The following is a 19,961-nucleotide window of genomic DNA, read 5'->3' as shown; positions in this document are numbered from 1 at the left end:
ATTATGACAGCATTCAGTGATGAACATCCATCTTTTGGTAGGTTTCCTCACCTATAAAATAAGAATAGTAAATGTCTCATTTTTCAGGAAGGTAATCAAGATGTATAGTGTAAAAATATTTATTAAAATTTTATATAAGATGGCTTTATACTCTTGTTTTGTAAGACAATTCATATTTTAAAATAATAACAAAGACAAAATTTCACACTGACATTTTAAGAACACTGTAAGTTCTTAGTACCAGGGATCAAACTCAGGACCCTGTTCTTGCGAGGCAGACACAGTGCCACTGAGCTACGTCCTAGGCCCTCATTTAGTATTCTAACCAATGGAGTTCTACTTTTTGATTTGAGCTTATTCTTATTCAATGGATAGTGAATATTCCAGGACCCAATATGATACTCTGAATTTAGTAAGCACCAGTGAATATACCTTTTGTTATATTACCTCCCCTTAAAGAAAAAGTTGAGGGTCAAAAGAAAGAATGAGGAAAGAGAAAACCCCATCCATTTGAAAGGTGAGTGGACTTTTACCAGCTTTTACAAGGTGTATAACTTGCCTATTTACAAAGTAAGGAAACTGTCAATTTGATGAAGTACAATTCATAACTCATTAGTGTTGAACACAGAAGAAGTATTCCACATCAAAAATGACTGCTGAAATATTCACAATTACCAGCTGCTCAGAAACCATTTTATATGGATAAAAAACATGTCACATTTAATTTATCAGATGCTTCTTCCTGTCATACTGTTCTTTCGTTCAATGTACTGAGAAGTTATAAAAACAACTTCAGTCTCACTGTAACCGTGTATAGACATTAAGAATAACACAAATCCATTATCCACCACAATATAATTGTATCTGCATGGATGAATAATTTTCTGTAGCCTCTTTGCACTCAATTCTAAATTAAGTATTCCTTTAAAGATATCCGAACACATGACATTCAGTATGGATATTTTAAAAAATACCATCTCAACATAAAATGAAACAAAAACCGTATTCATTTCTGAAGCTACACGTCTTGAATGAACTGGCATTATTAAACCCATTTCTCCACTGACTGCAATGAGAATCATCATCAGAAAAGTAATGCCATTTGAATTTGATAACAACACTGAAATGAATCAAATATGCACTCAGACCCTTTTGAAAACAAAATAGTAATAATTAAACTTTCCATTTTAATCCTGTGATGTGAGCTCCAAATGAAAATACAATAATTGGATTAACTCTTTTCAAAGATTATCAGACCTAGCCATTTGCTGCAACATACAGCACTACCTCTATATGAAAAGCCAAACTAAACAACTAAATAGATCCCCCAAAACAACAATCAAGCAAGCAAATAATAGTCCTCATTCAGTCTTCTACTTAGCCCATTGTGAACTTAGCGATGTTCAAACTAGTGTTTATAAAAGGTCCTATTCTCATAGGTTCAGCTAAGCAGTGATTATTTCTGCTACACTATGTAGCATCAATGGTTCAATTCAGGCATGGCCCTCTTAACAAGGTGGTCCTTACCTTCTGCTTTTGATGTCAGCTGCAGTTATGGTTGTGGCTCTATTGTAAAACAATGGTGGAAGCTGTTCAAAACTATGAAAAATAAAGGACTGGTGCCACAACTTAGACATAGAGGGCTTCCCTAGCATGCAGGAGGCCTTGGGTTAAATTGCCAGCACCCCTTCACCCAATATAGAAAGAAATAAGGTTGTTTCATTAGAACCTCTCATTTTAAAAACGCATAACAATTTCCTAACAATTATAGATTTGTCTACTTTATTTCTAAATGATTCCCTTAGTATATCCAATATTGTCCCCAAAGAATTTAGAAAGTGGGAATGAAGTCCTTTTCTTGATATGAAATAAAATGTTAATAGCTGGTATTCTAATACTTATATGTTCATACTTTGTATTTTTCCCCCTAAAAAGACGGTTTTTTAAAAAAAATACCTACCCAAATTGAAGAAATCAGAGAAAGAAAAAAAGGAAAGAAAGAAAATAAAACCAGCCTGGTTGAAGCTATAAACAAAACATGTATCTTTCAGTCTGGCACATTTTTTAGAGGTGAAAAACCACATCAGTTCTAGTATATCCACTGGTCATCACAAGTGAAAAATAATCAATTGTAGTGTTCACAAGACTAAAAACAATCAGTTGATCAGGACAACTATAACTATTCCTAGAATTGGGCCCTGAGAAAAAATTCTCCTGTATTCCACTTAAGAATTCACTTTAATAAAGAGATTAAAATAAATCCCCAAATAAATATAGAAAGCTTTCCAAGATGTTACTAACTTCTCATTTAATGTGCACATGCTATATGCCAGGCTCTCAGGATTATTGGTGTTATTCTTCTAATTCATGCATGCACAAGGACATTCCATCAGAAATTAAACTTTGTGTTTCTTAATTTTTCTCTCTAGGAAGACAGAAGCTACAAAGATTTACCTTAATTGACTTTGGGAGACTAAATCACTATGCTGGGTGTAACACGAGTCTCTTTCCTTCTCAATTTTAATAAAGCCCCCAAAGCAAAGTCCAAAAAGACAGGGCACATAATCCCATGTTTCAAAGTTAAATGTCTGTCCACCTAGTAGAACAGACAAAGGATCTGGAAAAATTGGACCTTGTGGCATTCCTATCTACAGTGTATGACAGTTGATGTCACAACAGGCTAGAAGAGATGATGTTATAAACTTTAAAATACCTTTTTCTGTGAATTAGTCAAAATGTAGTTTTTTGTGATTTCCTTGCAGGAGGGGAGTGCTGAGATTACAGGTGTGTCCCAAAATGCCCAGCTCCCAAAAGATTTTTAGATAAATTTCATGGAACCACTTATTCCGCTGTAGAAAAAAATAATCTGCTGTATTAGGAAGCAGCTGTACTTCCAAAGACAAAAGAGCAGATGATACTTGCTTCCCATGGACCAAATGAATGCTGATGATGGCAAAGGATAATGGACCAAAATATCTGCATCCAGGAGCAAGGAGACATCAAGAGAGAACAAGATGTACTGATCACATTCAGAAGCAAGAATATGCTTAAGAAACCAGCAAAAACAGGAGAACAGCATTATTGTTGCAATCATCTGCTCTAATAGGAAATCTTGGAAAGTTATGAATATGCTCAGCCATAGTGCTCCTTCAGCTTGATAAAACTCAAAGATAAACAATACTGACCGCAGCAGCAGTCGTAAAGTGAGTCTTTTCCACCCTCCTTCCTCTTGCTTTCCTCAATGCTAACCCTAAGGAGTTGAGGAATAAGACTTATTCAGGTAGAGAAGGACTGAATGAAGAGAGAACAATAGAAGGGAAGAAAGGGTATTTAAAAAATTATCTTTGACCTACTTCCCACTATAGCATCCAATCCAAATAGGTGCTAGAGTTTGGATGTGGTATGTCCCCAAGGTCCATGTGGTAAATAAAGGGTTACTTCCCAATATGGTGTTGTTTGAGAGTGCTCCAAACTTTAAGAGATAGGAGGTCATTAGGTCATTTGAGATGTGTTTCACAAGGATTGTGGATCCCATTCTCGTTTTGCTTTTGCTTTTCTGTCATGAAGTGAGCAGTTTTACTCCTCTATAGGCCTTCTGCATGATGAATACTTTGCATCAGGCCTAAAAGCAACCAACCAGTCATAGACTAGAAACTCCAAAGATGTTAACCAAAATAAGCCCTTTCTCTTCATTAGCTCATGCTGGGGATTTAGCTCAGTGGTTCTGCCACCTGCCTTGCAAGCACGAGGTCCCAATTTCGATCTCCAGTGTCAAAAAAAACCCCCAAAAAACAAAACTCTTTATCAGCTCATTATCAAATATATTAGTTATAGTAATGGAAAGGAGACTTAACAGAATAGGCCTGAGCCTGTTGAGAAGACAATGTTTTTTAAAATACATTTGAAATTTTGACTTTAAATGGGACTAGTGATTGTACTAATAGAACAAAATAGTAAATATTTTAGTATTTATTACTCACAATTTCTAAATCTCCAGGTCAAGAAAGACAAATACAAGCTGAGGACATGTACCAGACTAAGAATAAAGCGAGATGTAACTGAATGCAACATATGATCTCAGACTGGATCTTAAATTTGGAAGGAAAAATAATTATAAGACACAAAAAAAGGAAAATTAATGATTTTTATGTATTTTACATAGGGTTTGGTATTTTTTGTTTGTTTGTTTTTCTGCAGTGCTGAGGATTGAATCCAGGGACTCACATAGCTAGGAAAGTGTTGTACAATTGAGCTACATTCCCAGTCCTGGATTAAATATTTTTATTTTTATAACCATATTTTATATCTATATAAAATATATATCATCTCCTTTTGTTGGAAGATCTGAAGAGATCTTTTACCAAGCAGACTAAGAAGACTAAACATTCCTCACTGTGAATCTCTGGATAAAATGTTACTTGGATAGAATGATTAAAGGAAAGTGAACCTCTCCAGGGAAGAACTGTCACCCTAACACAACAGCTCTGCCTCTAGAGAGGAAAGTATAAGTGAAGGTGCTCTTGGAAAAGGGAAGATGATATAAGTGGGGTTCATACATGGGCCTAGGGATTTTTCTCTTTTCTCTTCGCTTAATGTCTTGCTCTGTGTAGGCTACCATAACAAAACAAACTATGGTTCCAAGGTAGATTTACTCTGAGGCCTATACTCTCAGCTTGCTGGCAGTCATTATTTTTCTCTGTGCTCACAATATCTCTTCTTTATGGGAATATGGGCGGGGGGGGAGATACAGAGAAAGATCTATGATGCCTTCCTGGGGACATTAATCCTATCATGAGAATATCCTATCATGAGGCTCCATCCTCAAATACTGAACAGATATCACAGTGGTAATTAAATGAGTATGAGTTTTGGGGAAACATTAATTTTCAGTACAAAATCACCAATTATATAGTACTCTTGTTTTCCTTATAAACAACAACAAAAATATCTCATTCTTAGATCTAGCATGAACCACTAGAAGGAGATAGATAAGCAGTCAAAGTAGCTCTAAGAAATGATTACTAACCATAGCCCAGTCTCATTTATAGCCTAAAAACAGATTTAAAACCAAACCAAAATAAACTAATAGCAATGACAATAACCAAACACTAAGATAACTTATAGACAGGATTAGAATGAGGTGGGAAAAGTACACATAGTGAGGAAACAGACAAAACTACAAGTAAAGGAAAAACTGAAAGTACTAGCCACTAGCAACACTGACTAGTGTGACTAAGAAACTGAACTTTAAAAAGAAGTATCACTTGATTTTAACAAACTCATACTGAAATTGCTATATGTGGCTAACAACTAACACACTGAACAGTATAGTTCTAGATAATGCTGAGGACTATCAAATGGGTTAAAGCAATTAGAAGGCGGGAAGAAAGGTACATGGACAACATTATATATAGTGGAGACTAATTCTGAAAAACAAGAAAGCAGCATCTATGCAGTCACATGGAGCACGACAATCCAGTATAAGAAAAGAAAATGCAAAGGCTGTGGAGCAGGAGGCATTAGTTAAGAGATATAATGAGTGAGAAACGGAATCAAGGTGGATGTGGCTATAGTTTAACAGTAAAGAAAAGGGTGGGAAGATATGAGACTGAAGAGGACATAATACTGGATTTTTTTCTCTAGAACTTATAATGGAAAATTAATATCTGAATTCTATAGTGATTTAAAAATTCTTAGCCCATAGTAGCTTATGGTTCAAAAAATAGAGCCACACAAAACTTGGAATAAATAATAAATAATCTAACTCTAGATCTTTTCAACAAGTGAAAGAAATGTGATTAAAAGTAGAAAAGGTATGTTTTGTGTCCATCTTCTTTCGTCCAGAAAAAACACATTTCCTGTATTATTAAGCTAGATCGATAATTGTAGGGGAGAACTCACTCTTTGAGTCTAAAAAGGAATTACTAGTAAACTTTTTAAAAGTAAGCATAATCAAGACTAGCAATTCATTGAATTGGCTAATATTTATGATGTTCTAAAGATAGGATAATTTTCTAAGGTGCTTTATTTAGCTTGAAATTTAATCAGCTGTGCTATATGAAGTAGTAATCAGAAGGCAGGCTGTAGTCTATAAGTTCAAGGCAGCGGACTCTGGAGTGCAAAGCTAGAGGAAAAACATTTTCCATTAGTTAACAATGAGGCTAGGAATCCATACCCACTCACCAAAATCACACCCTTCATGATTATGTAAGAAGTCTTACCAAAACAAAGGGTCCATTCATCTTCCCAAAGGAATGTATAAGGCCTGTAAATAATCAGACAATAACATGTTTGTTCTATACATTTCCTTTATTATCATCCCAGGAAAGTAATTCTGGTTTTTATTTTGCATATGACTTCACAAACCAGAAAATAATTTATTTTACATCGGTCATTCTTGACCTTAATATATTTTAATAAATGACAAATTAGCAGATTTAGGTCTATATTTTCTAAAAATAAATAAATATTTTTGCATTTTATTTTGTCTTGTTTTTAAAAATTCATTCTAAAAAAGCAAGAAAGGAAAATCTACCACTCAAGATACCTGATTTTGTTTTATTTCATAGTAATTTTCTTGGACAGAAAAAGTTGCTAATTTTACAAATCAAACCCGATTGGAAAATAGGTATACCAAAGTTCAAAGGACACTAAAAAGAACATGCTTTTGGGGGGCCATAGTATAAATTAGGGAACAACAGAAATAACTAGAAAAGGGAAAATTAAAATATATTTCATAATGTTGACATTCATGATGAAACATTTATAAAAGTTTCTTTTATATTATTCCACACATTAATATTAGTCAAGTTGCATAAAAATAAATCTAAGAAAAAATTTCCGTTTGATCAATGCCTTCAGACGAATGAACCAAAAAATATTTTCTTTGCCCCAAAATCTGAATATCTCTGTTGAATCCAGAGCCAATGAAGAGATAATTAATCCTGTAAAAGTGTGGATAGATAAGTCAAAAAGTGTTCATTCAATCCCCTTGTATCTATGCACACAGCATGAAATTTAAAAGGCAGAAATGTACCTATCAATATGAAACCAAATGCAATCAAGAATTGAGAGCTCCCTTTCAAATAACAGAGGGCTATTCCACTGAGGTTGACAAAGACATAGCCAATTAATTTAACTTTCTACCAGCAGATATTGTTTTCTTGATGATCAAATATATATAAGTGATTTAAAATACTGAATACAGTGAGCTAAAAGTCTCAGTATATTTAATAAAGATCAGACATGGACTTCTTAGAGGTAGCCCTCCTGGTCAAATTCTAAAACAACAAAAACAAAAACTCTTATTATTGAAGTTCATATTCTAAGGAATTATCTATGTCTGAAATACATAACCACTGACTTTTCCAGACATAGGAATTATAATCTCCAACTCTCACATAATCTTTCTGATTCAACTGTAAAAAGCCAAGTTCATTGAATCTAAGATGAGACATGTCCAGAACTTCTGGGAACTGAGACTCAGCAGGCTTTCTGCACCAAACCATCTGTGTCAGAGAGGCCATCATTGCTAATCTTGCTGAATATAAAGGAAAAGAAAAATTATTTTTGACTATTATTTGAGAACTGAGAATGAGAAACTGGTGGTCATTACAAAGGCAAAGTCAAGTCCAAAACTCAAAAGATTGCTTAAGTCCCTCTTAAAATTTGTCTGTTTTAAATATTATTAATACGCATGTATGATTTTGCTTATTAGACTGGGAATTTTCCTAGGGATAGATTCTGTTTTTAATTCATTTTATTTGTCACCGTGCCTAATATTGTTTTATTTACAAGAAAACTAATATTACAGAATGCCTACTGCATGTCAAATGTTTTACAGGGCACTTTCATCATTATCTCACTGATATCCATGGAAAAACTCAACGAACAACTAAATAATGTACACAGATGTCCAACATTGGGACAGAAAGATGAGGGCATATACTGGACTGGTTAAGGCAAATGTTAATTCAGCTGGGATTGAGACCATCTCCTGGCAAGAAGAAATTCAAAAACAGAATAATACATAGGACAATATCAACCAATTGTAAATGGAATCTGAAGTCTCTATGCTTACTCTAGTATAACATATTTAAGAGTATTTCTACCTTTCTGTGGACTTCTATAAATTCTGGTTATTCACGTGGAATATACTAGAGTTAAAGTCTGATTTCATGCCTGAGTGGCTTGAAATAACAGGACTGCTGATATATTTTTAGGGAAATCACCCAGGGACTTTCTAATTGTCTGGGTTTGTTTCTGGATCTTAGTTTAGTTTCCAGTTCACCCTTCCTCCAGCTCTTCTCTGAACCCAAAGAATGGCCTCCAAGGGACTCATCTTTGCTGCAATTATCTGGACACACTTTCATCAATCTTTCTGTTCGCTTGCATCGTCTTCCAAAGGTAGTTAGGAAGACAGACTCCAGCAGCAAGCAGTAACAGGGAAACAGAAGTTTAAAAATAATAAACTTGGAAACACTAAAAAGGAAAAAGTCTTAAAATTTTTAAATATTATTATGAATGGGCTTCACTAAATATAAATAGAGATAAGGCTGTTCTTCATTAGCTTGTTCTTTCATGGCTTGTTTGGTTACTTGCCTAGTCCTTTCATTTCCATTTCTCATGCTCCTTCACCTTTCGTCTTCTATCCTTTTATTCAGTCAAAGCCTGTGTATAGTACATCAAAAAATAATGGGTAACTGGATAGAACCTTGTAGGAACCTTTCATTTCCCTTTCCCAAGCTGTGGATTTTCCCTCTTCCCCCATGCCTTCTTTATTTCTTGAGCATCAAACACTGATGATACAAAACATAAAAGGTGTGTGATAGGCAAGTTTCAAAAAAAAGAGTAGGATGGCATTTCAGAATGACATTTTAGCAAAATGCCTTTCTGTTTTACACACAAAAGTCTTAGTTTTTTTTACCTTACAAGGAAAAAAGCAATATTTGAAAAGCCACATTCTCTGAAGCAATAAAAGAAAGTTAAAATCCCAAAAGATGTGGAAATCAGAAAAACTGTAACACGCAGATTCAAGAATCTCAATCCATTGGTAGGATAGAGCTGCTAAATGTTGGGTCAAGTAGCTTCAAGTGTTTTAAGAAATCCATAATATAATTTCATATGATTCTAATAATACAACTATGCTTACCTAATATACAATTTTTTTTTTTTTGGTACAAGGGATCGAACTCGGGTCCTTGCACTTGCAAGGCAGGCAGCGGAACCACTGAGCTAAATCCCCAGCCCTCTAATATACAAATTTGAGGAATTATTCTCATTTGCATAACTATTATATTGACTATAAACTATTTAGAAACGTAGAAGGTATATGTCTGACACACAAGCGTAAATATTGCATGATTTCTCTTATATGAGAAACCTAAAATATAAAAGATAGTAAAAGGAAGTAGGACTATAAGTAAATAGTAATAATAGAAGTAACAGGAAGTATTTTTCAAATGGAAGGGGAACAGGAGATGAAAGGAGGGCAGGAGAGGGGAAGGGAGATGGAAAAAGAAGACTTGAAGGAAAGAAAAATGAAAATAGGGAGGTTTTGCAAATGGGGAGGGAAGTAAGAGTTGGAGGGAGTAGGGAAGGATGGAAGGGAAAGGGAACAAAAAAGAATTAAGATGTGTCATATACATGTGTTAACTCCCTCATAACTTAATCATTATGTACTTCAAATATGCAGTAATAAAAAAATAAAAATGGAAAAATTAAAAATAAGTCCAGACATGTATATTTTAGAATTTAAACACTGTCATTGTTCTAAGAAAAAGACAATTATATACTGACCAACTTTATTTCTGTATTTCTTAGTGCTAAGTTTGCTTCTATGATAAATGTGAGAAAGTTAATTTATATGGGTTTTTAGGTTAGTTTTTCTTATTCAGGACATTTTCCTAACTCCCTCAAGTGGAGTCTGGCTATTGACAGCATAGTACTGAACAAAACCTCTGCATGCATAACGAGGAACAAACTTTACAGGATTTCTGAGTCCACAAAGTGTATAACCAGTCCCATATTGCAATTACTTTAAAGGTAATTACTGTACTTTAAGGAGGAAGTAAAAGAGAATAAAGATGTATTACATACATGTAATACATTAAGATGTATTGTATATATGTACCAATTCCTGACAATGAATGTAATCATTATGTACTGTACATATTTACTAATAAAAACATTTTTAAAGGTAACACTGAAAGCTGGCATGGTGCTAATCCCTGTAATCTCATCACTGGGAGGCTGAGGCAGAAGGATTGCAACTTCAAGTCCAGCATGGGCAACTTATCAACTTTGACACTGTCTCTAAATAAAAAAATTAATATAGCAGGAAAAAAGGGTACTAAGGATGTACAGCAGTGTTCAATACCCAATGCTGCAAAAAATAAATAAATAATAAAAAGTTAATACTGAGCTTCACTGCATCCAAAAGATACAAGGATTATTTCATAAACCTGATGCTGGGTTACACATATTATAACTGCAAAAGATGAGTATTATATTTGTCTGTGACACACACACAACACTCTTGGACACTGCTTTAGAAGTAAAGACAGCAACAATTCTAAAAGTTCAATGATCACTATTAAGGTGTCTAACTGCTCAAATGGGTCCTAATAGACTACTGATATACAATCAGCCTCTATGGAGATGTTTGGTGAATATGGATCTCTGCCTATCCATAAAGATATCCTAGAATGTCTTCTTAAGTATATTTATTTTTTCAGTTTTTATTTTTTATTAGTACATGTTTGTAATACATAATGATTACATTCCTTTTGTGGAGTTGGTACATGTAAATAACATACCTTAATTCTTTTTTTAACCCTTTCCCTTCTTTCCTTCCCCTCATCTTCCTCTCTCGATCCCTTTCTTATTTGAACAAAATCTTTCTCCTCACTTTCTAATATCTATCTTTTATTTTGATCTTTATTCATAATTTGGGTTTCTCATATAAGAGAAACCATGCAGTATTTAACTACGTGTATCTGGGTTATTTCACTTAACATGATGGCCTCAAGGTTCATCCATTTTCCTGAAAATGACTCAAGTTTAGCCTTCTTTATGGTAAATAAGCACTGCTCTTTCTGTCTGTAAGAGACTAATACACTAAATTCTTCAATAAAATCCAGCTTAACTTTTCACTGTCTCATGATCATTTTTAAGATAATATATTACACATTTTCTGCATCATAGAAAGCCCTCCTTGACTCACTGAACCAGGCTCAAATCCTAGAACCTGAATAAAAAAATCTAACAGTACAGTTTTCTAGAACCTCATGAAACTTCTCAAATGCACCACTTCCATACTCTTGGTTGTTATCCACTGTATCAATTTCATGACTCATGATCAAATCATCTTCAATACTGTGATGGAGACAGTATAAGAAAATGAGTCTTGGATAAAATTTTGAAATCCGACATGTAACTGCTAGTTAAGGGAAGATGAGATCCAAAGAATGTCAAAATCTGGAGACCTTAGAGGAAAATCCATAGTATGCTGTGATGGAAGCAATGGGAAGAGTAACCAAAAAAGTAACTTACTTTTACTTGAAATTTTAGTAGTTGAGTAATATCCATTTTATGAGTGCATCATATAGTATTTTTCCAACTCCCAGCAGTTAATAACTTTGGCTGTTTTTAGTTTATTCTCAGTATCAACAGTGCTGTGATGAGGACATTTATGCATGCATTTTTATGCCCTTGTTCTATTTCCTTAGCATGAATTCCTATGAAATTACTAAAATCAGTATGTAAATAGTGTAATGTTTAAAATGTGCCATACATAGTCAAACTATCCTCCAGAATAATTGAAAATTGCACTTTTATGAACAGGATATGAGAATGTTTATACTTTTACATGACATAGCTGCTAGTAAAGTTCATATGTTTTATTTTTCTTCAAAGTAAGATAAGTAAAAGTATTAGAATGCCATTATGCTTTGAATTTGCAATTCTTTTACTCCAGAAATGTTACACAATTAGACCTTTGTACTTACATTATGTCCTTATATTTGAGACGTAAGATTTTTATTTATACTTTTTATGACTTTTTTACATGCAAAATAATAGCATTTTTTCTGATTTGCAAGTTTGTCTTTCATGTTTTAAATATGAAGTAGTGCTTTTAAAATAAATCCTGAAGAGTTTAGTATGTTTTCCTTCAAAAAAAGCAGAATGCAATTGAAAACAAAAGACTCCAACTGCTATCTAAAGGCATCTTATTAGACTACACCTTCAGTATGGCAAAGAAGTATTGTAGTTCTATAGCATGGTTGTCATTTAAAACCCAAGGAATTGATAAGTTAAATTATTGTGACAAATTCAAGAGTTATAACAGGATCTGCTTATTTAATAACAGGTTACTGTGCTTTATATTTCATTATTAAAAGAGAAAATAATAGTATTTACAGTAAAAGAAATCACAAAAGTGAATGAAGTCAAGCTTTAAAGTTTTAAAATAATGATAATATGAGAAGAAAACAAAAATGTAAGAGTTTGCAGATAAACTTGCTAACTTTCAAGTACCCATTTACCAAGGCAAGAATTTTTTCTCTATCTGCAATTATCATACTCCACAGTGATTGCTGTTGACATGTGAAACTGAAGCTTACAGAGGATAAAGGTAATGCAGCAGGCAGTAATTATTTAAAGTATAATGTCCATCAGATTAATGAATGGTGCTCATTGTGTATTAGTATCATAAGACAACTTTATGAAGAGCTCTTAAAAATCTTCAAGTTTAAGAAAACCTGAGGTGACTCAGTTTTCAAAAGAAATTCTGAAAAGTGACAAATTTTTAGGCCTTAAAATAGTAAGCCAACCCAGATATTCTCCACAGTTGTTCAGTAGTTGGCCCATACATCTTTAATGTAACAGTTCCCATTGTAATGGTATGACAACAAATGGCAGAGATAATTTCCCATAATTAATGTTACCCTGGTAAGTTCTAAATCCGAGGTTAACTCAAGAAGTAATTAAAATAGCAACCCAACCTCCTCCATTCTTCCATCATAAAAATTTTGGTTCTTCTCACCCTTAAGAACTGTCTTTAAAATCTTTTCACAAATCTCTTCTTTTGATTTACAATTCCCAGTGGTAATAAACAATCATTTATAGTACATGTTATCCTGGGTTTTTATGCTAGACTATAAGCATAGTCTATGTTAAAAATAAACAAAAATTTTAAAGTGCAAAGCAACAGACCTGTAGTCAAAATATAAAATATAAAAATAAATAAGTTGTTACTTTGTTTTGTTGTTGTTGTTTTGTTTTTGGTACCAGGGATCAAACTTAGGACCTTGTGCTTACAAGGCAGGCACTAGAACCACTGAGCTAAATCCCTGGCACTTCGTTTACTCTTAAAAGCACTCCCATTAAAGGCTTTCTATTGCTATAAAACTTTCCAAAAGCAATCATTGCAGGGGAAGGAGTGCAGCAATTATTCTGTGAAGGGACCATTAGAGAACCTTTGGGGCTCTGGACAACAGACTACTCAACTCTGCATTGCAGTAGCAAATCAGCCATAGGCACATAGGGTAAGCAAATGGATGCCACTGGGATCATACAACTTTACAAAAGTAGATCTTAAGCCAGATTTCATGCATGCGCTCTCATGTGCATCCCTGGTCTTCATTATGAAATTTAATCATACATGGCCCTTTACATCACATCACAAGCTACTTTCTTCGGCCCATCTCCCACCACATTCTTCATACACAGCTGTGACATCAGGCTGGTTCCTGTTCTCTAGCTTGTGCCATTTTGTGACATAGTTTATTTTCACAGTATATCTGACTACCTAGAATCTAAGCTTATTCTTCACCTGAAAAAAATTAAATTTCAACCCTGCATCACTTACAAATGCTTAATCTCTAAAAAGCTTTTAAATTCCTTCCCTGCCTCAAATTGAAGTAATTATTATCATTCCTGAGTTTTCATGGTATTTTATGCTGGTACTCTACCATCACAATTAATTGCATATAACCTTCTGGGTAAAGATGATATTCCATTTATTTTGTATCTTCCAGATCCAAAATAGCAAAGCATACAAAGTTTTTTTGAAACATGACTATAGAACTTTTATGAACATAGGTGACAGAGACTGCTAGTTGTCTCTCCAAATCCACAAACATCTTAGTTGTTAGTGGCAGAACCTTCTACTCTATGACGAGTACATTTAAAACTCCCTTGCCCATAAGTTTGTTTAAAATGAACAAGAAACAGAAGTAATATGTGCAAATTCTGAGCAGCACCATTATAGGGACATGGATTTTTATGTGAGAAAAAGTATCTTTTAAAACCAACTTAGTCATGTACCAAAAAAAAAAAAACCCTTAAGTCTTGATGACTGTCACATATTACTTTCTTATTTTATATAAAGATTACATATGGCAAAGTTGCCACTAATATATTTAACATCAAATCTTGACATTACTATGTTGCCATGGAAATAAATGTTGGGTTTTTTTTTCGGTACCGGGGATCGAACTCGGGTGCTTCCACTTGCGAGACAGGCAGTGGGACCACTGAGCTAAATCCCCAGCCCCAGAAATACATGTTTACTGCATTGCTAATGTTATTTTAAAATATTCCTTGCTATTGTATTATTTTTAAAATTAAAGTTAATATGTTTAAACCATAAAGTAAATAAATAAAATATTAACTCTACCTGTTGGAGAGATTAATGGATAATAAGCTGTTAGCTAAATAAAGAGAAAGCATCTTAATTTTATCTCCTAGAAAAGTAGTGAACAGCTCAACTGGAACAGTAAGAAGCCATTAGCAGACAAACAGTCAAAAAATGGCTTGAATTTGATACAGATTAAAAAAGGACCACAAGAGAGCCAGGGATTTAGCTCAGTGGTTCCACCACCTGCCTGGCAAGCACGCAAGCTCCCATATTCTGATCCCGGGTACCAAAAAAAAAAAAAAGACCATAAGAGTTGTGATATAACACACTATACTAAGAATTGAAGTTACAAATAAGTAGAATTTTTACTGAATTCTTGACATTGTGATTCATAAATATACTTATGATAATAATCAATCTTATATGTAATTAAATCTCATATGTATATTGAATAAATCCAGTAGTTTGTAATAAGTGCTCATTGCTTATTGTTTTTTAAATAAATAAATGACCCAACATTTTATTTTGTGGCTTTTCCTCAAGAAGCACAGACCAAAATACACCTCCTGCCCTTACAGAATGGTGTTAGCAAAGTGGAATTCTTAAAGGCCAAGAGGCAGGTCATGATGGATACTATAGTGTTGAAACAAATTATCTTCACATCTATCCCAGAAGTGAACATGGATAAATGAAGAAGAATGTACAGGAGAGTCAAATTCAGGTTCAGATTTGTTAACTGCCAGTTCCAAGTGTGTAAACTGTCGATAATGTAGACAGAGCTTGCAAATCTTTAAGACTGTCAGCTTGAAGATCGAGAATTTCTGTATGATGATATTTTCCAAGACTGGGATTGCCAGTGGGTGGCTGAAATGAAAAAAATGTCAAAAGCCAGAGCAGTTGAGGATATAAGGAAACTATGAGTTTAGGAGCTGTATCACTTATAAGTGGTGGTTTTGTATAGTTATTTAGAGGCTGTCAGGAGAGGAGTGCATGTACTAAATTTAGCAAGAGAAGAAATCTAGAATTCAGTGAAGGAAGGGGACAGGACATTAAGACAACAGTAAATGAGAATGGCTTAGTGATTTAAGAACACATATTGTCCATCTGTAATGAAAGTTTGAATGTGATATTTGAAAGCAAGTTGTGAGCTATCCTCTCCCCACAATAGTGAATCTATCAGAATGGCCTTGGTCATATTCACAAAAACATTCTGTGGAAATGTGGGCACAGAAAATAGCAAAGGAAATGGCACTCTGACTAGTACGATTCTTAATGCTGCAGCATTGTAATGAGAAAGATTATTAAAATGCTGGATATTGGCCGGGGATTTAGCTCAGTGGTTCCGCCGCCTGCTGAGCAAGCGCAAGGACCCGAGTTCGATCCCTGGTACCAAAAAAAAAAAAATGCTGGATATTGATGAACTATTTATACATAATGTGATCCAGGCTTCATAAAATGAAGAGTCCCAGAAGTGACAGCATGGGAGGTACAGAGTAACAACGGCATTACATGATATATTTCAGGGCACATCCTGATGAAAGTATATTATTATGGGTAATACAGAATGGGCATCTTATTATAGAAATATGAACTTAACACTTTCAGAATCAAGATAGCAGACACAGTGATAAAAACTTAATTCCCTAATTGAGGAAACCCACAGATGTTTACCTGAACTCATCTGGGGGTAGGATCTAGAGAAGCACTGATCATTTTATAAGAGTAACATCAAATAATCCAAAAAAAAAGTATTATAAAAACAGCCAAAGATTATTGTTTTTAAAAACTAAAACCTGAAAATATTTGCAAAAATAATCATTTATTGAAAAAAAAAAAAAACAAGACGCTGAAAGATTCCAAAAGGAATGTAATCCTTGTCATGAAACTTCCCTAAATTAACTCCCAGTATATTGAGTTTTAAATTGTTTCAAGAACTCTTTCAAGAAACTTTGATGAGCTATTTCTAAATGATGAAACTGAGGCATAAATGGTTAAGAAAGGTTACTAGTAAATTATTATAAGTTGCAATAATACTCAAAGTTCATTTAGTTTCAAGTATAATAATGTAATCTTCAATCATAAGAAAAGGAGGAAGGGAAGAAATATAGAAAATAGGAAGGGGAGAGTAAAGTTAACTTACAGCATTAAAACATTCTTTTGATTCAATAGTAACATTCAAGATACTTTACTCAGAAGTCAAATAGTCTATTTGGCTTACCATTAACCTATTAATCACAAATTTGTGAAACAAAAAGACGTTAATTCATTAGAGTACTTGCTCAGTACATAAAGTATCATTATTCACAACTCAGTATCACAAACATACTTGGAAATTCACTGAAGCACTGTTACATTGTTTCGTATGTGCTATTAACTATATTAGAGAAACAACTATAATGCAAGAGATTCAAAAATATTTGAAAGGATGATCACATAACTGCTGTACTGACATTCTAATATCTTATAACACATTACAGTATTCCAACCCTGAGATTACGAGAATAATTGCTGCACTGAATCATAATGTAGTACTCATCTGTTGTAAGATGGCATGTTTAAGTTTTTAACTGACAAAATACTTGCTTGATGATGAATGATGGAAATCAGAATCCATGAGAAGCTTCCTTTCATAGTAAACCCTGGAATTTGGGCTGTGTACTCATATGGGCAACCCACAATCTTCATTTGACTTATTTGAAGGCATTTAATTTAGAATTAAATTTCAAGTGCCTTTAACCCATAATGTGTTTACAAATTTAACACTGTGCATTGAACTGCACAGAGGAAACATAGTTTTTGAAGAACTCACCTCTAGGCCAAAAAATGGAATGACTTATTGTTTGTGAAGAGACCATGTATTGAGATCAAAGAAAAACATTATTCAAAGTTCCAAGGACAGGTGTTTTTAGAAACCTAGGTTATCTACATCTTTCTAGTGAACTATTTTAAACCTAAAGGAACAAGAAAATAGAAATATTTTTATAGCTAGCTTGTTAGATTTAGACCAAATTTATGATAAATTAGTTATTTATGTGCTGTATGAACAGCATATTGTATTCCTTTGCATAAAATGTATTTAATCTTGTATTCAACATATTTATAACACATTTGAGTTTTTCCTAAAATTTGAAGCATGTTTTATTGTTAAAATAATTGTGGGGGCCAGGGATTTAGCTCAGTGGTTCCAATGCCTGCCTCATAGGCACAAAGACCCGAGTTCGACCCCCGGCACCCAAATAAATAAATAAATATAATACGTTTTTCACATATTTAAAGAGTGGAAGTGAAGGGCAGGAGGTAACTGATGACAGCATCTTGGCCGCACTAAATTCATCAGCAGAGGAAAAAACAAACAATATCAAAAAGGAAGAAGAGGGCTGGGGATTTAGCTCACTGGTTCTGCCGCCTGCCTTGCAGGCAACAAGGAACTGAGTTCCATCCCCAGTACCAAAAAACCCCCCTCAAAAAACAAAGGAAGAAGATCTGAGAGCTAAAAGTAGAAGGTGAAGAGAAAGAAGCTGGAGACCAATGAGGGAAAGTACCTGGAGAAAATGGGACTACACTATTAGGTACTGTTCACCTACAAAATGATGAATGAATCTACTCTAGGTTTACTTATCCAACCCAGCCTGACAACAGCTGACCTTTAACCCATATTTACAAACTCAACAAAGTCAAGTCTTGGTTAACATAAAGCCTTCTGTCTTTAAATCCAGGGCCTTTCACAAATTATTGAAGAACTCTGAATATGCCTTCTCATTTACAAATAATGATAATATATGTGATGATTAAATGAGAAAAAGTATGTAATGAGCAGAATTCAGGGGGAGGGGAGAGAGACAGAGAATATGAATAAAAGCCCAGCAAGGAGAAGCTATTGCTTTTCTCTTTCTGTCACTTTTCTCTCTCCTTATTCTTTCCTGTGTACAATTTCATCCTTGCCTAAATTATTTCTAGATAAATTTCCTCCACTTCTATTGTTTTTTCTTTCCACATCTTTTTCCTGTTTAATAGGCCTAAAATACTGATCAATTTTGAATGTTCCATAACAGCTTGAGAAGAATGTCACTGTCTATTGTTTTATACAGTATTTTAAAAATACCAATTAGATTAAGTTGATTGATACTTTTATGTCGAGTATATCTTTAGTGATTTTATCTGTGTATTCTAAATCTATCAGTTACTGAAAGAGGTATGTTAGGCTCCAACTATCATTCTAATTTGATCTCTTTTGGAATCTAACAGTTTTTGTGTCATAAATTTTGGTATTCTCTATTTAGGTACATACATATTTATATTGTTAAGGCTTCCTGGAGAATTGATCTCATTATTAAGCAGTGCATCTATCTCTGATTTTTCTTATTCTGATGTCTGCTTCACTTAAAGTTATAGTTATTTCAGCTTTCTTTAGAGTATGGCATATTTTTCTTTATTCCTTTATTTTTAAGTCTGTGTCTTAAGGCTCTTTTACCTACAATGCACTGCTAGTCTACTGGATCCCTATTGGTATAGTGGTTATTTTATGACTGTATCTCTATCTTTACTGGTTCTAAGGCCTGTGGCTGTGATCTTTCTATTTGTATTTTAGCTTTCTTGCTACAGGGGACTTTAGTTGAAGAAAAGTTTTTCCCACCCAGGATAAAGTTATGGTCAGCACCTTTCTTTTGAAGAGAAAGTCTGTTACGAATAAACTTCTAGAAATATTCCACAATGATTACTCTTCCCTTTTCTTTCCAGGACCATGACAGACTCTCAGTTCTTCAGGAGGTAAAATCTATTGAAATATGATGATCTTTCCAACAAGACTGTAACACCAAATAGGTCCTCTCTCTCCCGCCCTCCGGTACTTTGTCAAGATTATCTTGACAAGTATTCCTACCACTTTATAATTTCAGTGGCTCCTCCAAGCATATCTTGGGTGTGCTTCTTGGGATTAAACAGTCTCTCCAGATTTCAGCATGGCAGGTTACCCTGATATCCAAGAAGAATCATTGATTTTCAGTTTGTTCAGCTTTTTCTTATCAAAGTGCAGGAATTATAACTTCCTTAAATGTTGAAGCAAAAATCACACAATTTTTTTTCTGCCTTTTACACTCTTCTTTCCTTTGTCTTCACTTTCTTCACCTTTTCCCCCTTCCCCCTTCTTCTTGCTATTACTGCACCAAGAAAAATTCTCTCTAACACAATGCAAATGACTGTCTTTCCTATACAAGGACTTTGTTTTATGAAATTCATATTTTGAAGAAATGTCAAAAAAAGAAAAGAAGCTGAAGAACGGTGCCACGTCAGAACCATTGAAGGAAGATATAAAATTCCTAAT

The 19,961-nt window shown here is 34.0% G+C and overlaps 1 protein-coding gene across 15 annotated transcripts in view; it reads right to left on the bottom strand.

Moving 5' to 3' along the window:
* The window catches only part of Ralyl (RALY RNA binding protein like), a 733,271-nt gene that overhangs the window by 577,547 nt on the left and 135,763 nt on the right, over positions 1–19,961 (bottom strand). Inside the window, exon 3 of one of the 15 annotated variants that reach the window (XM_087190536.1) lies at positions 6,222–6,265. The exons of 12 other annotated variants lie outside the window; for them this stretch is intronic. In XM_087190536.1, the coding sequence (XP_087046662.1) occupies positions 6,222–6,242 (21 nt within the window). In that variant the 5' untranslated portion in view covers positions 6,243–6,265. Of the gene's footprint in view, positions 1–6,221; positions 6,266–19,961 lie in introns of those variants that run through there. 2 more of the 15 variants (XM_087190532.1, XM_087190530.1) reach the window with 2 other exon arrangements.

The sequence above is a fragment of the Heterocephalus glaber genome, unplaced genomic scaffold (assembly GCF_053883595.1).
Source record: "Heterocephalus glaber isolate CG9 unplaced genomic scaffold, H.glaber_assembly_v1.0 deba00001553, whole genome shotgun sequence".
Lineage (NCBI taxonomy): Eukaryota > Metazoa > Chordata > Mammalia > Rodentia > Bathyergidae > Heterocephalus > Heterocephalus glaber.
The sequence above is the reverse complement of the archived record's forward strand: the minus strand, read 5'-3'. Positions and strand labels throughout refer to the sequence as shown.